General features: G+C 44.0%; 1 protein-coding gene across 5 annotated transcripts in view; it reads right to left on the bottom strand.

Annotated features, from left to right (window-relative positions):
- Positions 1–20,868, bottom strand: part of LOC139416265 (Raf-1 proto-oncogene, serine/threonine kinase a) — a 40,205-nt gene that overhangs the window by 15,646 nt on the left and 3,691 nt on the right. For 2 of the 5 annotated variants that reach the window (XM_071164717.1, XM_071164718.1), the window contains 15 exons: positions 14,088–14,314; positions 13,568–13,680; positions 13,130–13,232; positions 12,879–13,036; positions 10,562–10,654; positions 9,190–9,343; positions 8,626–8,745; positions 8,429–8,471; positions 8,206–8,315; positions 7,934–8,051; positions 7,602–7,686; positions 7,267–7,443; positions 7,041–7,087; positions 6,161–6,279; positions 5,817–5,948 (listed from right to left, as the gene is read on the bottom strand). In XM_071164717.1, the coding sequence (XP_071020818.1) occupies positions 5,817–5,948; positions 6,161–6,279; positions 7,041–7,087; positions 7,267–7,443; positions 7,602–7,686; positions 7,934–8,051; positions 8,206–8,315; positions 8,429–8,471; positions 8,626–8,745; positions 9,190–9,343; positions 10,562–10,654; positions 12,879–13,036; positions 13,130–13,232; positions 13,568–13,680; positions 14,088–14,288 (1,773 nt within the window). In that variant the 5' untranslated portion in view covers positions 14,289–14,314. The remainder of the gene's footprint in view (positions 1–5,816; positions 5,949–6,160; positions 6,280–7,040; positions 7,088–7,266; positions 7,444–7,601; positions 7,687–7,933; positions 8,052–8,205; positions 8,316–8,428; positions 8,472–8,625; positions 8,746–9,189; positions 9,344–10,561; positions 10,655–12,878; positions 13,037–13,129; positions 13,233–13,567; positions 13,681–14,087; positions 14,315–20,868) is intronic. The other 3 variants (XM_071164719.1, XM_071164720.1, XM_071164721.1) reach the window with 2 other exon arrangements.

The following is a 20,868-nucleotide window of genomic DNA, read 5'->3' as shown; positions in this document are numbered from 1 at the left end:
TTTTAAAACACTCTACAACACCGTTCAAATTGAAACAAATGCAGAACAATGCCAAATTCATGAGAAGTTGAATGGATTAGAAAAAGCTATAAAGGACAATCAAAATCCACTGGACTCCCCAATTACTAACCAGGAGCTCTATACCTGATGGCATCCTAAATGAGATGCTCAAACTCACTAGTGCAAAATTTCAATTGGCTATTATTAAAACTGTTTAACTTGATCCTGAGTGTAGGTTATTTCCCTGACATCTGGAATCAAGGACTCAAGGACTCATAACCCCAATCTTTAAGAACGGAGACAAATTTGACCCTAACAATTACAGAGGCATTTGTGTGAACAGTAACCTGGGGAAGGTTTTCTGTAGTATTATAAATGTAAGAGTTCTAAACTTCCATAATAAGCACAATGTCTTGAGTAAAAGCCAAATTGGATTTATACCAAAACATCGCACAACTGATCATATTTACACCCTACACACCCTGATAGATAAACATGTCCACCAAAATATACGCTTGCTTTATCGACTTCCAAAAAGCATTTGATTCTATTTGGCATACAGGACTGTTCTACAAAGTTATTGAAAGTGGTGTAGGGGGTAAAACATATGACATAATTAAATCAATGTATACTGGCAATACGTGCAGCATTAAAATTGGTAAGAAAATAACATAATTCTTTAACCAGGTGTGGCGCCTTTGCCAGGGTTGCAATCTGAGTACTGCACTCTTCAATATTTACATTAACGAATTGTCCAGAGGAAAACTACAAACAATGCATGCAGGGCAGAATTAGGACAATATCAATTAATAATAAAAACTCAAAAAAATTAAGTTTTGGAAACATCTAAAATCCAGCGACCCCCTCTTATATCATCACCAAGCCCTGCGATGCCAAAAGCTGAGCAAAGAGTTCACAAACCTGTTCTACTAACGCACTGAAGCCTCAGGACCAGAACATCCAATCAATCAGGATAAACCAAATTACAACACAGTCAAAACAAAACTATATTGCTTATTGGGAAACACAAACACAAAGCAAAATGCAGTGCTATCTGGCCCTAAAATCGACAGTACACTGTGGCTAAATATTTGACCATGGTTACTGATCAAAACCTTAGAAAAACCTTGACAAAGTACAGGCTCAGAGAGCACAGCCTTGCCATTGAGAAGGGTAGACACAGGAAAACCTGGCTCCCTGAAGAGGAAAGGCTGTGCAAACACTGCACAACAGCAGAACCTGAGCTGCAGTTCCTGACAAAATGTAAAAAATATAAAACAATTAGAGTGTCATTTTCCCAAATTTGAAACCCTTATTCAAGGTTTTAAAAGACGTCTCTGATGAGGATAGGCTACCCGTCCTGTTGGGGGAGGACGCAGAGAGCTGTGGGTTGGCAGCGCACTACATTGCTGCCTGCCATAAAATGAGGGACAGTGTCTGACAGACCAATCAACCTGCACATGTTCTCTACTATATACTTATTGTTAAATGTATAGTTACTTTGACATTTGGTTTTTGTTGTTACTGTTGTCCCGTTGACAATTTGATTCTCATTTTTATTTATATTGTAAATATCCAAAATAAGCTTTGGCAATATGTACATTGTCACGTCATGCCAATAAAGATAATTGAATGAGAGCGAGAGAGAGCGAGAGAGTGAGAGAATGTGGTCACTGCACAAAAGAGAAGTTGAGACAGAGATGCACTTCCTCCTCCATTGCAAAAAAATATTATCCAGCAAGAGTCATTCTTTGAACAACTGGCCCTGTCCCACCTCACTCAAGCAGGTCCAGCGGTTCCTCAGGTTTGCCAATTTTTACAGGCGCTTTATATGCACATTTGGTGCGGTGGCAGCGCCTCTCACAGTCCTAACCCGCAAGTCGCAGACCCGTGTTTGCTGGACCCCTGAGTCTGACAGGGTATTCATGGAGCTCAAAGGACCCATCATCGTTCATCCTACTCTGACTTGTCCCTTTGTGGTGGAGGTGGATGCCTCGGACACCGGAGCAGAGGCGGTCCTTTCATAGAGGAACGAGGAGTAGATGGAACTGCACCCATGTAGGCAACCGGGAGCTCTTGGCAGTTAAGTGGGCTCTTGAGGGGTGGAGACACTGGTTGGAGCGGGCACCTCATCCTTTCGTGATCTGGACGGACCATAAGAACTTGGTCTTCATTCAATAAGGTTGAACGCTCGCCAGGCGGGCTGTTTTTTAACAGGTTCGATTTCACACTAGCCTATCGCCCGGGATCCAAGAATCAGAAGGCAAACGCCTTGTTCTGCCAACACGATGTCTCTAACGAGGAAAAGGACCCTGAGCCCATCCATGCCCAGCTCACGCATTGTGGTCCCTGTGATATGGAGTATTGAGACCACGGTCTGACAAGCCCAGACCTGAGAACCTGACCCCGGTGGGGGACCCACTAACAGACTTGAAAAGCCTGGTCCCAAGTACTACAATGGGGTCACTCCTAAATTAACTGGGCATCCAGGTGTTAATCGGACACTGGAGTTCCTGAGGCGGAAATTCTGGTGGCCCAACATGATGGAAGACGTGAGAACGTGTTTCATCTGTGCCCAAAGCAAGTCTTCGCGTCAGCAACCGGAGGTTGCTCCAACCTCTGCCCATCCCAGGTCTCATCTGTCTGTAGACTTTATCGCTTGGTTACCTCCATCTCAAGGGCTTATCACTATCCTGGTGGTCATCGATCGGTTCTCCAAGGCAGCCCTTTTCATCGCCTTACCCAAATTGCTTTCAGCGAAGGAGACCGCTGATCTTGCTGAAGTCTATCGACTACACAGACTTCCCCAGGACCTTGTCTCAAGGTTGTGAGCCCCAGTTTGTCACACGGTATAGGAAGGCCTTCTGCTCCCTGTTGGGAGCACCAGCACCGGTGAGTCTCTCCTCGGGGTTCCACCCTCAGTCTAATGGGCAAACTGAGCGGGCCAACCAGGAGCTGGAGAAGTTCCTGCGCTGCTTTGTCTCCACTCAGGGCAGCAACTGGAGCAAGTTCCTCGTCTGGGCGGAGTATGCTCATAACACACTGCAAATCCTCCTTGTTCCGCTCCTCTGCCCGACACCAACATCAGGCAACCCGGCACCTCGGACCGGGTCAAAGGGTGCGGCTATCCCCCCGTGATATTCCCTTAAATGTGGACTCGTGGAAGCTCGCTCCATTTGACCATTCAAGATCCTGAGTCGCATCAACCCGGTCACCTATCATCTCCAGCCACCCAGGTCTGAGGGTCTGTCCGTCCTCCCATTTCAAGCTGGTAAGGACCAGTCCATTTTCTCCCCCCACACCTGCTCCTCTGCCCCCTCGACTTGTGGATGGCCACGTGGGCCTACACGGTCCGGCGTCTGGAGGCTCATCAAGGCCGAGGGACCCTGCAGTACCTGGTGGACTGGAAGGGCTACAGTCCCGAGGAGTGAGCGTGGCTACTAGCCCAGGACATCCTGGATCTGGGTCTTGTTAGAGACTTTAACCTCTTGAAGCTAGGGGGCACTATTTTTATGTTTGGAAAAATAACGTTCCCAAAGTAAATGGCCTATTTCTCAGGACCAGACGCCAGAATATGCATATTAGGATAGAAAACACTCTAAAGTTTCCAAAACTGTCAAAATATTGTCTGCGAGTATAACAGAACTGATATTGCAGGCGAAACCCTGAGGAAAATCCAATCAGGAAGTGCCTCTTATTTTGAAGCCCTTCTGTTCCTATGCATGCCTATCCTCCATTTAAAGGGATATCAACCAGATTATTTTTTCTATGGCTTCCCTAAGGTGTCAGTCTTTAGACATAGTTTCAGGCTTTTATTTTGAAAAATGAGCGTGAAAGATCACATTGCGTAAGTGGATAGGTGGGGGCTCTCAGAGTTAGTTTTTGCTCTACAGAGTAAAGCCGCCATTGTTCCTCCCGCTGTTATTGAAAAACCTACACACTCGGTTGATATATTATCGAATATATATTTTAAAAACTACCTGAGGAATGATTATAAAAAACGTTTGACATGTTTCTGTGGACATTATGAAGATGTGGAATTTCCGTCTGCGTTGTCGTGACCGCTCTTTCCTGTGGATTTCTGAACATATCGAGACAAACAAACAGAGTTATTTTGGGTATAAAAATAATCTTTATGGAACAAAAGGAACATTTGTTGTGTAACTGGGAGTCTCGTGAGTGAAAACATCCGCAGATCATCAAAGGTAAACGGTTAATTTGATTGCTTTTCTGATTTTTGGGAATTGTTTTCTGTGGTCCTTTGCAGAAGCTTGAATTGTTTACTGTGTGCATTTGTTTCCTGAGCAAATTTCAGAGACTTAGTGTTTGTTGTTTTTTAAAGTGTACTGTGATCCTGCGGCTACAGTTTCTCAGTAAAATATTAGGTTGTCCTTAACCACGGATTCCTCGTCTGATCTCTTCTCTGCACCTGGGTCCAACCTTACCACGTCACAGTTGCTGAGTTCTAAAACAGCCCATCACTTGAATATCGTTGCTTTAACTTCCTACGGGCAGGTGGGACGGTAGCGTCCCACCTGGCCAACATCCGGTGAAATTGCAGAGTGCGAAATTCTAAAATACTAAATTCAAATTTTTTACATTCTTGAAAATATATGTATTATACATCAAAATAAAGCTTAGCTTCTTGTTAATTCAGCCGCTGTGTCAGATTTCAAGAATGCTTTACAGCGAAAGCACACCATGGGATTATCTGAGGACGGCGCCCCACATACAAACACATGAAAATCATTTTTCAACCAGGCAGTTGCGACACAAAAGTCAGAAATAGTGATATAATTAATGCCTTACCTTTGAAGATCTTCTGTTGGCACTCCAAAATGTCCCAGAAACATCACAAATTGTAATTTTGTTCGATAATGTCCTTCTTTATGTCCCAAAAATGTCAATTTATTTGGTGCATTTGATTCAGAAATACACCGGTTTCAACTCGCCCAACATGTCTAAAAAGTATCTAAGTTACCTGTAAACTTGGTCCAAACAATGTTCCTAATCCAACCTCCTGTACCCTAAAACGTAAATAATCAATCAAATTTAAGACGGAATAAACTGTTTCTAATACCGGATAAAAAAACAACGTGGAGCGCGCTCCTGTTCACGCGCACCAAAACAGTAGAGCCTACCTGGAGTGACACTTACAATGAATAGGACTACTTCTTCATTTCTCAAAAGAAAAACATCAACCAATTTCTAAAGACTGTTGACATCTAGTGGAAGCCATAGGAACTGCAACCAGGTTCCTAATAATAAGGGTATCCCATAGAAACCCATTGGAAAATCCTATGACCTCAAGTTTGTTTTCCCATGGATGGTTTGTCCTCTGGGTTTCGCCTGCCAAATCAGTCCTGTTTTCTCTCAGACATTATTTTAACAGTTTTAGAAACTTTAGAGTGTTTTCGATCCAAATCTACCAATTATATGCATATCCTAGCTTCTGGGCCTTAGTAACAGGCAGTTTACTTTGGGCACGCTTTTCTTCCCAGATGTCAAAATACTGCCCCCTACCCCAAATACTGCCCCCTACCCTCAAATCAGTACACGTGCGAGCACTCTCTCGCTGTCTCTCTCTCTCCATACAACAAACAAACCCCCACTCAGACAGTCAGCCAGCCAGTGACACAGAGCCCATCTACCCCTCTGACACCCACACACTGGAACCCAGGCCAGGGAAATACAGACCACGTGGCTTAAACTGTGTCCTACAATCCAAGTTATATTTGATATGTTAAACTCAAACACAGCAGGGGAGGTCAAAGTACCATGGTTTTAGAGATGGTTATGTGGCAGGCTGCATTTACCTGGTCTCTGTTGGCTATCTGTGAGTATGGCAGCTCTCCTGTCATCAGCTCATAGAGGACAACACCGTAAGAGTATACGTCAGACTGGAAACTATAGGGCATATTGTCCTGCATCCGTATAACCTCTGGAGCCTGAGAACAGAGGATGGAACAAACAAACATGACTAAATTGATTTAATTTACAATTCCGGGAACCATAATTAGTAAATCTGAAAACCATAAGGAATCAACTTCTCATAGGGGTCTGATGGGTGGTAGCTTCTGTTTCATTTTGTGTCATTTTCAACAGTCAAGTCAAACACACAAGAAACGCACAATTCACTTTTCCATGTCCTGTTACTGACCATCCACAGTATGGACCCTGAAGGTTGCTCCACCTGGTGAGAACCACTCCACCTGGCTTTGACTGTGGCCAGACCAAAGTCGCCAATCTTCACCGTCAGGCCCTCGTGTAGGAAGATATCTGTACTGCTGTCAAGGAGGCAGAGCTGTGGCAGAGACAGCTGAGTCTGTGGAAAAAAACTACATATCTGAGCTCATACATCATTTGTCTAATGTCAAGCTGACATTTTTTTTTATTCAATTTTGTCACAAGAGTGACTGAGCATGAAAGAGTATGAAGAAAAGGCTGTGGTGTAAAAAGTAGCCAATAGAAGAGTACCTTAATAGAAAATGACTCTAGTAAAAGTGAAATTCACCCAGTAAAATACTATTTGAGTAAATGTCTAGAAGTAATTGGTTTTTAAATATACTTAAGTATCAAAAGTAAATGTAATTGCTAAAATATACTTAAGTATCAAAAGTGTAAATAATGTCAAATTCCTTATATAAAGCAAACCAGACTGCGTTGTTTATTTTTTATTTACGGATAGCCAGGGGCATGGTCCAACACTCAGACATCATTTACAAATGAAGCATGTGTTTAGTGAGCCTGCCAAATTAGAGGCAGTAGGGATGACCAGGGATGTTCTCTTGATAAGTGTGTAAATTTGATAATTTTTCTGTCCTGCTAAGCATTCAACATGTAACAAGTACTTTTGGTTGTCAGGGAAAATGTATGGAGTAAAAAGTACTCAATTTTCTTTAGGAATTATTGTGAAGTACAACTAAAAGTTGTCAAAAATATAAATATTAAAGTAAAGTACAGATACCCCAAAAAACTACTTAAGTAGTACTTTCAAGTATTTTTTACTTAAGTACTTTACACGACTGAGAAAAGGATACTGTTTGATTTCATGTCCCGGTGGATGATGTTTTTAGCGTGCAAATAGCTGAAAGAGAAATACAGTGAAATTGTATTTTAGGATATTCAGTTGCAAAAAATATATCCTCCTAAAGCTATCACCCTTCTATAGCGTCAATCTTAAGTTAGCATCCTTGTAAAACTAGCATCCCTATACAGCTAGCAATAATACCATTCTACACCTAAGCTGTTTGGGTATGGACTCACTCCATGCCCTGAGCTGTCTGCCTGGCGATGTCTATGAGCTGGAACATCTGTAAGTTGGTCTCCTGGACGTGGAGGTGTTTATAGAGGCTGCTGCCTTCACACCACTGTGTCACGATGGCCAGGTTGTCCTTCGTCATGTAGCCCATGAACAATAGGATGTTGACGTGTCGTGTTTTCCTGTGGTGAAAGAGAGAGAGAGAGATAATGCTGCATGAAGATAATCTACCAATAATAAACACATTATAGGGTCAACTTATTGCTCTCTCTAAAGTGAATACCCTGAATGCAATATGGGCATCACTATAGTCCTCTTCACCACTCTCACCCTCTCTTACCTTAGCACAGCCACCTCGTTTCTAAAGGCCTGGAACTGTTCCGGTGTGGGGTCAATCACCTTTAGGATCTTCACTGCTACGTCACCTACAACAGACCAAACCACGTGGTAAAGGAACTTCCTTAGCTGCTGTGTGGCCATCTTGACTCAACAAACTACACGACAGAGAGGAGGTGAAGCGAATCGCCAAGTAGACTAGACTCAGCACAAGTGTTACACTCCGTGGGGGGTGGTTAGAAGAAACAGCCTACAAACAGACCAAGTCTTTACAAGAAGCGTGTTTATCCAGAAGCGTGTTTATCCAGAAGCGTGTTTATCCAGAAGCGTGCTCACCGTGCCATTTCCCTTTGTACACCGTTCCGAAGGAGCCTGAGCCGATACGGGAGTGCAGCACCACTTCACTGGCCTCGATCTCCCAGTAGTAACTAGAGTCTCGCTTGTCCCTCGGACGCTGGAGGAGGACAGCCAATATAAGTCCACATTCTCTATATTCAGTAGACATTACATACAATACACGTATGCAGTTATTCCTAGGAATTCAAAGTACTCTTAAGATGCTATTAACTCACAGGCACTGTACAAACTACAAGCGCTGTCTCGCTTACAATTTTGTGTTTCTCTTGAGTGTTGAACGACGGAGCCCGTTCTCGTCTGTCTGGCGCTGGGGTTTTAGACTGTGACCAGCTTGTGGGACTCTGGCTGGGGGAACTCCCGTCTAGAGAGGGACGATGGCCAACGGTATTCAGCACACCAGGTTATGACAAAGTGTTGTTATGGGATGTTATACATGTTTCCATTTAGCATAGCAGACACTTTCGAAAATCTTACCGGAGTCATGATTACGCATTGCTTCGTGATTTCGCATTGCCTCCTACGACAACAAACGAGAAAATATTCTGTCACATTTTTACAAATATCAAATGAACACTAATCATTCAACAGTTTGATAATTCAGTTCGACACAGACACTGTAAAAGCATGCCATGTTGTTCATCACACAACACTCAGACACTCTGCCTCCTAACCTTGGCTGGGCTCTCTGAAGTCGCCTCAAGAAAAGAGTTGGAGAAGCGAACAATACCTACTCTCCTCTTCAGCCAGAAGCGCCTGCACCAGGAGCTAGGGTAGGCATTCAGGCAATCTAGCTACTCCCAATCAGGGCACGACACAGTGGGACAGTGAGGACAGGGAAGGAAAGGGAGACAGAGTGAAGGAAGGTAAGGGAGGAGAGAAAGAGTGCTACCTGGGTGTTCAATTTTGTGGGCATATTAGACAGCATTCAAGTTATAATTTTTCCAAATACACCCGGGTATGGAGACATAAAAAACAAATCAGAAAATAATACAGTAAGTGCAGAATATAGAAAGTGATATCGAACACAATCAAGAAAATCATGGAAAGTAAACATGCAAGATGGAGTACTTAATAGAAAACATAAGGGGGGAGGACGGTAGACAGAAGTGAGGCAGAGGAGGATGGTAGGGATTCCTGGCGTGTAAAGAAGGGCCAGATCGGGCAGGGAGGTTATTTTCAGAATTGTTGTCTGGACATCCAGGAGTCCCCTGGGGGCCCCCGTGGTGTGTTGTTACCTCAATCATGCTGCTGTCGACAGGCAGGGTGGTGCTGACCATGTGGACGTTGGGCGTGGAGGTGGATCGCTGCCTCTGGGACAGAGTGATCCCTGTGGGTGGGTAGGGGGCCGTGTAGTTGAAGGCGTGGGGGGTTGAGTAGCGGTGCAGAGAGCTAGGGGGTGAACACAGGGGGAACATCAGGCTTAGGAGTTGGGATACCACCTTGGCTTGTGCGAGCCGGTACGGCTCCTATGAGCATCTCCTGTTTCAGTATTGTGAGGCAGCTTGATGTAGTTAAGTACACCCCCTGGACAGGGAAGCTAGTATATCACAGGGCCCCCTGGACAGGACACTAGTCTATCGCTTGCCATGACAATTTTGGGGATTATCAAAAGATCAAAATAGTATTATTATTATGATTGAATAATTACTATTGTTGTTTTTGTAAGTCTTAGATAGTTCTCAGACAGATGCCATTGAGGTGCTCTGCGGATGCTTAGACATTCTACATACACCCTCAGTTCTTGTTAGGGAAAACTTCACACATAAGAACATTCGGAAACTTCTTCAAATTAGTCTCACAGGGTTGTGGTGGATGGCAGCTTGTCACTTTCATTTCTGCCATGTTGCGTCATTTTTGCCAGACTTCATTCACCCTGGTACACTTCTGCCAGACAGTCTCTTGTACTGTATTGTCGGTTGCTGGTGAAAGTGGCACCCCATGTGAGTGATGTACCACAACAGCGCTTATTACTGTATTACACCACACTTCTTATTGTGTAAAGCACTCTGAGAAATAATCCCCTTTTTTGGCCTAAAACAGAAATTTGTTTCGAAAGAGCAATTTAGACTGTTCTGCAAAGAAACAACTTGATACTGTGTGTGAGCTACTTTGGCGATCGGAGTGCTTTTAAACGGTTTTAAATGCTTCTGAAACCACGGGCTCTTTTCACGCCTCTGGTTACATCAGCCCCCTGGACAGGGAAAGCTTCATAAAGCTGGAGACGTAATCAAAAACAGGCTTTAATTCAGTTTGAGGCACAAGTTAAGGTGCTTTACAACTTACAGCTGCATCAGCTGAGGGCCAGTCAAGCATGACAACCAAAGAACCCTTAGCATTTGACCACCATTAACTCCAAGAGCCAAAGTACTTACCTCAACTTACTGTACTGTAGTTAAATAAATGACTACCACACGCAACCCTTAGTCGATGTTAAATAGTAAGTCAATAGGAGGACTCTTACTGAACGTCTGTAGTTGTCTAATTGCTGATGCTGTATTGCTGCCCGGAGTTAACCTTGCTCACAGAGTTATGGTGAAAGTGGTCCATGGGGCCAATATCACTCATGGATCAGAGGTTATAGGTCATTAGCAGGAGGGGTGGCCGTACCTGCTAGGGAATCGGGATAGTGATTCTCTCATTCGTCGAGATGTAAGAGGAGGAAGAGATGGACCCCCACTTTCACCTGGTGTAGGGAACAACCTAGAGAGAGAGAACAAGAGACAGAGACAGAGAGAAACAGTTGAAGTCAGAAGTTTACACACACCTGAGCCAAATACATTTAAACTCAGTTTTTCACAATTCCTGACATTTAATCAGAGTAAAAATTCCCTGTCTTAGGTCAGGTAGGATCACCACCTTATCTTAAGAATGTTTAATGTCAGAATAATAGTAGAGAGAATTATTTTATTTCAGCTTTTATTTCTTTCATCACATCCTCAGTGGGTCAGAAGTTTACATACACTAAATTAGTATTTGGTAGCATTGCCTTTAAATTTTTTAACTTGGGTCAAACGTGTCGGTGGTAGCCTTCCACAAGCTTCCCTCAATAAGTTGGCTGAATTTTGGCCCATTCCTCCCGACAGAGCTGTTGTAACTGACTCAGGATTGTAGGCCTTCTTGCTCGCACATGCTTTTTCAGTTCTGCCCACAGATTTTCTATGGGATTGAGGTCAGGGCTTTGTGATGGTCACTCCAATACCTTGACTTTGTTGTCCTTAAGCCATTTTTCCACAACTTTGGAAGTATGCTAGGGGTCATTGTCCATTTGAGACCAAGCTTTGAGTTCCTGACTGAGGTCTTGAGATGTTGCTTCAATATATCCACACAATTTTCCTCCTCATGATGCCATCTATTTTGTGAAGTGCACCAGTCCTCCTGCAGCAAAGCACCCTCACAACATGATGCTGTCTCCCCCGTGCTTCACGGTTGGGATGGTGTTCTTCGGCTTGCAAGCCTCCCCCTTTTTCCTCCAAACATAACAATGGTCATTATGGCCAAACAGTTCTAGATTTGTTTCATCAGACCAGAGGACATTTCTCCAAAAAGTACAATCTTTGTCCCCATGTGCACTTCCTTGCTGAGCGGCCTTTCAGGTTATGTCGATACAGGACTCGTTTTACTGTGGATATAGATACCTTTGTATCCGTTTCCTCCAGCATCTTCACAAGGTCCTTTGCTGTTGTTCTGGGATTGATTTGCACTTTTCGCACCAAAGTACGTTCATCTCTAGGAGACAGAACGCGTCTCCTTCCTGAGCGGTATGACGGCTGTGTGGCCCCATGGTGTTTATACTTGCATACTATTGTTTGTATAGATGAACGTGGCACCTTCAGGCGTTTGGAAATTGCTCCCAAGGATGAACCAGACTTGTGGAGGTCTACAATTTATTTTCTGTGGTCTTGGCTGATTTCTTTTGATTTTCCCATGATGTCAAGCAAAGAGACACTGAGTTTGAAGGTAGGCCTTGAAATACATCCATAGGTACATCAAATGATGTCAATTAGCCTATCAGAAGCTGCTAAAGCCATGACATCATTTTCTGGAATTTTCCAAGCTGTTTAAAGGCACAGTCAACTTAGTGTATGTAAACTTCTGACCCACTGGAATTGTGATACAGTGAAGTATAAGTGAAATAATCTGTCTGTAAACAATTGTTGGAAAATGTACTTGTGTCACGCACAAAGTAGATCTGCCAAAACTATAGTTTGTTAACAATACATTTTGTGGAGTGGTTGAAAAACTAGTTTTAATGACTCCAACCTAAGTGTATGTAAACTTCCGACTTCAACTGTAGATCTGTTGAAAATACTTCAGGATAAAGAAAGCACCATGGAAGGTTGCCAGATAAAATGAGCCATGTATCCCTTCATTGCCAGTGATAGCCATCTATACATGCTTACTGTTGAAATATGGAGTTGCATGCAAAACAATTCTCTATTTCCAGTGCCTGTATGCAAAACAATTCTCTATTTCCAGTGCCTGTATGCAAAACAATTCTCTATTTCCAGTGCCTGTATGCAAAACAATTCTCTATTTCCAGTGCCTGTATGCAAAACAATTCTCTATTTCCAGTGCCTGTATGCAAAACTGGGTCCCTATGAACTACTCTACTACATAAACCATATCAACAGAGGTTACACTTTATCCTGATAACACTGTTCTCATCAATTGGAGGTTTCCTTTGTAGAACATGTCATTTGTATCTATTTGTTCTGAACAGCTATCAACAATGCAGACTGTGAGAGCAGTACATTCATTTATCCCCTATGCTTTAATGTTCATAGCATCCTTTATTCACCGATTGATATATAGTTGTACTTAACATTCATATTGTTTTGTAAGTGTTCTGGCTAGTCAATACAAACAGTTGGGTGTTGGCAGACTTTTTGTTTTGCTCTGCACAGTAAGAGGAGAGGAGACTTACAGGAGCTGTCTGATGTTGCTCCAATCCACACACATGGTGGGCACTTTGGTGCTGCAATGCTCATGGAATTTGTAGCCGCATGTTTGGCAACGGAAACCGTTCAAAAGGAACTTCTGGCATATATCGCAGAAGGCCAACTTAAGAAATGTTTTCCGAACCTGAAAGTTAGAGGAGAATTAAGTACTTGTTTATTTTCCAGTCAATAGTAACGGCCTGGGTGGATGGTGTAAAATGATGTATGGGCCACTTACAAAGTTGTGCGTCGTCAAGGGGACATGATCTAACACTTCCACCAGCAGTTCTTCCCCAATTAGTGAGGTAGAGTCGGTATTCCAATCCATACGTGACTTTTTACTGTTAGGAAAGGGACATGACACATTTAGTAAGGTAACACCTACTGGAGACTACAGACCAAGACAAGAATAGGTCATTCAATACGTCTTAACCTGAAAGGTGGAATAGCTGTAGAAAGCTTTTTGCAGAAAAGTTTAACCACGTGGCTGAAAAAAAATGGTCTAAGTTTCCCCTAACCACAGATCTAGGATCAGATTGTCCCACTCTCAATCCTAGCTTTAAATATTAGGCAGGTGAAATAATATCTGACCCTGTGTCAGTGGTTAGGGATAACTGTCACTGACACTGTGGAGAGAGCCAGTGACACCACTCTGATCTCCCTCTCCAGTGCATACCTCCTCTGTCCTGGGTGCAGTCTGAAGACAGCACAGCACTCCGGCTGCAGACCCCGCACCTTCAGCGCTTTGATAAGGCAGCTGTGCAGGGTCATACCTGGCCTCACGTTCACCTGGGGGACCACAACAAACACACTTAACAACAACAACACTTAATGTGACTAGTTAAAACACAAACATGTGCATAATACATTATATTTTGGGATAATGGGATGATTTGGGATAATGGTCTGTGTGTCTGTATGATGGTGACAATCAATTTAGGCAGCAATTTCCCACCAATAAACTGCCACACTTAGGTGACTCAGTTAATTAAGCACTCACTCAAAACAACAGCAGTACAACAGTGTGTTGTTGTTGTTGTTGTTGTTGTTTCAGTAATCCCACTCACTCCCTGTCCTCTGAACTACTGTTTTTATTGTGTGTCCATGTGTCCAGTGTCTTTGGGTGTTTTGAAAGGCTCTTCAAATTAAATGTACCGTTAGTTACAACATTAATATTATTATTCTATTAGACTCACCACGGTGCGCTGCTGGTTGGGGAGGTAGACTCGGATGGTGCTGCTGGTCTTAGAGTCGGGGATCTTGCTGTCGTCTGAGGAGCGGCGCTGGTAGGGAAAGCCCTGAACCATGGTGGGGGAGAGGCAGGGGCCCTCGAAAACAGAGTCCTTCATTCCAAAGCCGTTGCTTAGGGTCTTCCACGCTCCCTGGAGGTGCTCCATCAGCAAACACTAGTGCCTTCAGGGCTCTGGGGACACAGAGAAATCTCAGGCTACACTAGAGGTCAGCCATGTCAGTAGACTGAACTAGGCAAGGTTTCTACACATGACACTGGATGACTCTGTTTAGAGCAAGTAAAGTTGTGTGAGGTTACATGTTGGGTGAGAAAATGTGTTTTGTGACAAAAATCGATATATTTATAACCGAATGGGTTTGAATACTTTGAAATTGAGTATCCTCCCTATAATTAGCTCAGGTAGCAAATGCAAACCTTAAGGCAAGGTTACTCATCATGCAAGTGTGGTTCACCAGCACATATGCTACATATCAACACACACAAAACAAAGCACCTGCAAAGATTCAAAATCAAAGCACAAATTAAGAGTTTATTTCCAAAATGCTATAATTGATCATATGTGTTTTTTTCACCAGAAATGAGCGCTTCATGTGTGTGTAACATACAGTTGAAGTCGGAAGTTTACATACACCTGAGCCAAATACATTTAAACTCAGTTTTTCACAATTCCTGACATTTAATCAGAGTGAAACGTCCCCGTCTTAGGTCAGTTAGGATCACAAATTTATTTTAAGAATGTGAAATGTCAGAATAGTAGAGAGAATGTTTTATTTCAGCTTTTATTTCTTTCATCACATTTCCAGTGGGTCAGAAGTTGACATACTGTGGCAGACCAGGGGTTTTGGTCAAGACATTTAACCAGATCAGACGCGGACAGAGAAGAATTAGCTCAGTTTCCCTGTGTGCTGCCCTTCTGGCAGCTTTATGGGCCTTGCACAGCTGGTGAGCAATCCGTCCTTGATTACTCACCAGCTCCCAATCAGACCCAATTAGTCCTGGCTGGAGAGCCCGTCGAGACCTGGCACGTCCAGCAGATGGAGCCATCACCTCGTGATGTGTACTCCATCTGTCACCAGGCCTCCACGAGTCTCCCCCTGGTGGCTGACCTGCTGTTCACATGCGTCCGTCTGGACCACCATCGGCACCTGGAAATCAGGCGTTACCAGAATCGGATGGGAGCACAGTGCTTCTGTCTCGTCCGTCCATTTCACTGTTTTCGGGAGGCGGGCCCTGGTTATATCGGTGAGCTATAGCCGCAAAGTTGGGGAAAAACCGGCTATAGTATCCTGCCAGTCCCAGGAAGGACTTGACCTGTGACTTGGTGCGTGGAACGGACCAGTCAAGCACAGCGTGAACCTTCCTCTCCTGGGGCTTGACGTTCCCCCGTCCGATCAAATACCCCAGGTACTCCACCTCCTCGAACGCTAGCTTGGGGTTTGGAGAGACCGTCGAGCCCGTCCAGCAGATTGAGCCATCGCCTCATGATGTATACTCCATCTGTTACCAGTCCTCAACGAGTCTCCTGCTGGTGGCTGACCTGCTCTACGCCACAATACGCTTAATTCATATTTGGTAGCATTGCCTTTCAATTATTTAACTTGAGTCAAATGCTTCAGGTAGCATTCCACAAGCTTCCCACACACAATACGTTGGGTGAATTTTGGCCCATTCCTCCTGACAGAGATGGTGTAACTGAGTCAGGTTTGTAGACCGCCTTGCTCGCACACACTTTTTCAGGTCTGCCCAGAGATTTTCTATAGGGTTGAGGTCAGAGCTTTGTGTTGGCAACTCCAATACCTTGACTTTGTTGTCCTTAAGCCATTTTGCCACAACTTTGGAAGTCATTTTCTGGAATTTTCCAAACTGTTTAAAGGCACAGTCAACTTAGTGTATGTAAACTTCTGATTCACTGGAATTGTGATACAGTGAATTATAAGTGAAATAATCTGTCTGAAAACAATTGTTGGAAAAATGACTTGTGTCATGCACAAAGTAGATGTCCTAACCAACTTGCAAAAACTATAGTTTGTTAATACGAAATTTGTGGAGTGGTTGAAAAACGAGTTTTAATGACTCCAACCTAAGTGTATGTTAACTTTCGACTTCAACTGTATTACTGTTCTCAGATTTTTGATTGCCAGATTTTAGGAGTGTATCAAAAATATTTTTGGGGGGCAAAACGCTGTATATTCATTGTTTAGCTGGAATGGAATGTTTGTATACTGTATATTTGACTGTGATATGTGGATGTCTCATCTAGCTATCTTAAGAAGAATGCACTAACTGTAAGTCGGTCTGGATAGGAGCATGTGCTAAATGACTAAAATGTCCAATGTAAATGTTTTACATACAGATCTCATATTACTGTATTGATTCATAAAAATACATTTTGAACAAATATATATATTTCTGAACAATCCCGTTGCCATGATTATATAGTGGAAAAAAAAAAACAATAAAAACAAATTTACCAACCTATCTGAAAATGGATATATTGCGTTTTGGAAAGAAACGCTTCAAATAGCATATTTGTGTCAAATCAAAGTTTATTTGTCCGAATACACCTTACAGTGAAATGCTTATTTACAGGCTTACTTACAGGCTCTAACGGAGGGAAAAAATAGTGCGGAGGGAAAAAAGTATGTGTATGTGTGTGTGTAGGTAAGTAAAGAAATAAAACAACAGTAAAAAGACATTTGAAAAAAAAAGAGTAGCAAGGCTATATACAGACACCTGTTAGTCAGGCTTATTGAGGTAGTATGTACATGTAGGTATGGTTAAAGTGACTATGCATATATGATGAACAGTGAGTAGCAGTAGCGTAAAAAAGAGGGGTTGGCGGGTGGTGGGACACAATGCAGATAGCCCGGTTAGCCAATGTGCGGGAGCACTGGTTGGTCGGGCCAATTGAGGTAGTATGTACATGAAAGTATAGTTAAAGTGACTATGCATATAAGATGAACAGAGAGTAGCAGCAGTGTAAAGGAGGGGTTGGGAGGGGCACAATGCAAATAGTCTGGGTAACCATTTGGTTACCTGTTCAGGAGTCTTATGGCTTGGGGGTAAAAACTGTTGAGAAGCCTTTTTGTCCTAGACTTGGCACTCCGATACCACTTGCCATGCGGTAGTAGAGAGAACAGTCTATAACTGGGGTGGCTGGGGTCTTTGACAATTTTCAGGGCCTTCCTCTGACACCGCCTGGTGTAGAGGTCCTGGATGGCAGGCAGCTTTGCCCCAGTGATGTACTGGGCCAGACGCAATACCCTCTGAAGTGCCTTGCGGTCGGAAGCCGAGCAATTGCCGTACCAGGCAGTGATGCAACCGGTCAGGATGTTCTCGATGTTGCAGCTGTAGAACCTTTTGAGGATCTCAGGACCCATGCCAAATCTTTTTAGTTTCCTGAGGGGGAATAGGCTTTGTCGTGCCATCTTCACGATTGTCTTGGTGTGTTCGGACCATTCTAGTTTGTTGTTGATGTGGACACCAAGGAATTTGAAGCTCTCAACCTGCTCCACTACAGCCCCGTCGATGAGAATGGGGACGTGCTCGGTGCTCCTTTTCCTGTAGTCCACAATCATCTCCTTGATCTTGGTTACGTTGAGGGATAGGTTGTTATTCTGGCACCACCCAGCCAGTTCTCTGACCTCCTCCCTATAGGCTGTCTCGTCATTGTCGGTGATGTTGTGTCGTCAGCAAACTTAATGATGGTGTTGGAGTCGTGCCTGGCCATGCAGTCGTGGGTGAACAGGGAGTACAGGAGGGGACTGAGCACGCACCCCTGGGGAGCTCCAGTGTTGAGGATGGCAGATGTGTTGCTACCTACCCTCCCCACCTGGGAGCGGCCCGTCAGGAAGTCCAGGATCCAGTTGCAGAGGGAGGTGTTTAGTCCCAGGATCCTTAGCTTAGTGATGAGCTTTGAGGGTACTATGGTGTTGAACGCTGAGCTGTAGTCAATGAATAGATTTCTCACATAGGTGTTCCTTTTGTCCAGGTGGGAAAGGGCAGTGTGGAGTGCAATAGAGATTGCATCATCTGTGGATCTGTTGGGGCGGTATGCAAATTGGATTGGGTCTAGGGTTTCTGGGATAATGGTGTTGAGGTTAGCCATTATGAGCCTTTCAGAGCACTTCATGGCTACGGACGTGAGTGCCACGGGTCTGTAGTCATTTAGGCAGGTTGCCTTTGTGTTCTTGGGCACAGGGACTATGGTGGTCTGCTTGAGGCATGTTGGTATTACAGACTCAATCAGGGACATGTTGAAAATGTCAGTGAAGACACCTGCCAGTTGGTCAGCACATGCCCGGAGCACACGTCCTGGTAATCCATCTGTCCCCGCAGCCTTGTGAATGTTGACCTGTTTAAAGGTGTTACTCACGTCGGCTACGGAGAGCGTGATCACACAGTCGTGCCGAACAGCTGATGCTCTCGTGCATGCCTCAGTGTTGCTTGCCTCGAAGCGAGCATAGAAATTATTTAGCTCGTCTGGTAGGCTCGTGTCACTGGGCAGCTCGTGGCTGTGCTTCCCTTTGTAGTCTGTAATAGTTTGCCAGCCCTGCCACAGCCGATGAGCGTCGGAGCCGGTGTAGTATGATTCAATCTTAGCCCTGTATTGACGCTTTGCCTGTTTGATGGTTTATCGCAGGGCATAGCGGGATTTCTTGTAAGCTTCCGGGTTAGAGTTCCGCACCTTGAAAGCGGCAGCTCTACCCTTTAACTCAGTGTGAATGTTGCCTGTAATCCATGGCTTCTGGTTGGGGTATGTACGTACAGTCACTGTGGGGATGACGTCCTCAATGCACTTATTGATAAACCAGTGACTGATGTGGTGTATTCCTCAATGTCATCGGAAGAATCCCAGAACATGCTCCAGTCTGTGATAGCAAAACAGTCCTGTAGTTTAGCATCTGCTTCATCTGACCATTTTTTTATAGACCCAAGTCACTGGTGCTTCCTGCTTTCATGTTTGCTTGTAAGCAGGAATCAAGAGGATAGAGTTGTGGTCGGATTTACCAAATGGAGGGCGAGCTCTATACGCATCTCTGTGTGTGGAGTACAGGTGATCGAAAAATGTTTTCCCTCTGGTTGCACATTTAACATGTGGATAGAGATTTGGAAGAACTGATATGTTTCCCTGCATTAAAGTCTCCGGCCACTAGGAGCGCCGCACCTGGGTGAGTGGTTTCCTGTTTGCTTATTTCCTTATACAGCTGGCTGAGTGCGGTCTTAGTGCCGGCATCTGTCTGTGGTGGTAAATAATCCTCATTGCAATCAATAATTATCTGAAAACAAGAGCACTTTCTAGTTGATAGATCTCATCAAATTGTAACAAGCCCTTTGGCCCATTTTACTACAAATATGCACCTGCTTCGATCTTGTTTTCAATACAAATGCAGCAGCACACATAAACACAAGAAATGTAAATGCTGTCTCTGGTCGTGTGGACACAAGAGAAACATCTTAAACAGAGAACAATTGACATGACAGAGATGATTGACTACTGTTGTAAACTTTAACCCCACAAGGTTCACAGGTCACAACACAAAACCAAGGGCCTACTCAACAGGTACACGACCATAGCCGGTGAGACCACCATACCTCAGTTGGAGTTGTGTTCAAAATGTACAGGGTAGGAAGTGGGTGGACCAGCAACGAATGCCAATGAAATATAATTGTTCCAGTCCCTGCCATAAGCAGGCTTTGTCACTGGGGCAGGAGCAATTGCACTTGTTAGAGAAATGGACATTGATACTCCTCCAGCTGCCTTTATGCAGACAATGCAGTGTCATCCTAGCCTAGCTGACATGACCCACAGTGCAGGGAGAGCTGTGACCACACTGGTCTGGAAAGGAGGCCACTAGTTAATGCAATATTCACTCAGAAATTGTGCAACAGGTTTGATTGGTTCTTTGAACAACAACAAAAATCCTTGGGGGTTGAGACCTCGTTGTTGGGATTGCTCGGGGGCTGTGTTTGGCTGTGCTTGTTGGTGTTTGAGTGAGAGAGACACAAAAGAGAGTCAACCACAGCCTCCTTCATTATCAACGCACTGTGCCAACAACATCAGACTTTAAGTGTTAGGTGTTAGCCAGTCTAGCGTCATCCAGCACTACAAAGACATAATGTGACAAAGATTGTGTTTATTTATTGGACTCACTAAGAAGTACCATCCGTTTTGTTACCAAAGCGCCTTATACTACCCACCACTGCGACCTGTATGCTCTAGTCGGCTGGCCCTCGCTACATATTCGTCGCCAGACCCACTGGCTCCAGGTCATCTATAAGTCTAAGCTAGGTAAAGTTCCGCCTTATCTCAGCTCACTGGTCACGATAACAACACCCACCCGTAGCACGCGCTCCAGCAGGTATATCTCACTGGTCATCCCCAAAGCCAACACCTCCTTTGCCTGCCTTTCCTTCCAGTTCTCTGCTGCCAGTGACCTTCCAGTTCTCTGCTGCCATCCCTCATATTGTTTTTATTTACTTTACTGCTCTTTTGCACACCAGTATCACTACTAACACACCATCAACTGCTCCTCATCATCTGCTCATCTATCACTCCAGTGTTAATCTGCTAAATTGTAATTACTTTGCTACTATGGCCTATTTATTGCCTTACCTCCTCATGCCATTTGCACACACTGTATATAGACTTTATTTTTTTCTCCATTGTGTTATTGACTGTATGCTTGTTTATTCCATGTGTAACTCTGTGTTGTTGTTTCTGT

The sequence above is a fragment of the Oncorhynchus clarkii genome, chromosome 9 (assembly GCF_045791955.1).
Source record: "Oncorhynchus clarkii lewisi isolate Uvic-CL-2024 chromosome 9, UVic_Ocla_1.0, whole genome shotgun sequence".
Lineage (NCBI taxonomy): Eukaryota > Metazoa > Chordata > Actinopteri > Salmoniformes > Salmonidae > Oncorhynchus > Oncorhynchus clarkii.
The sequence above is the reverse complement of the archived record's forward strand: the minus strand, read 5'-3'. Positions and strand labels throughout refer to the sequence as shown.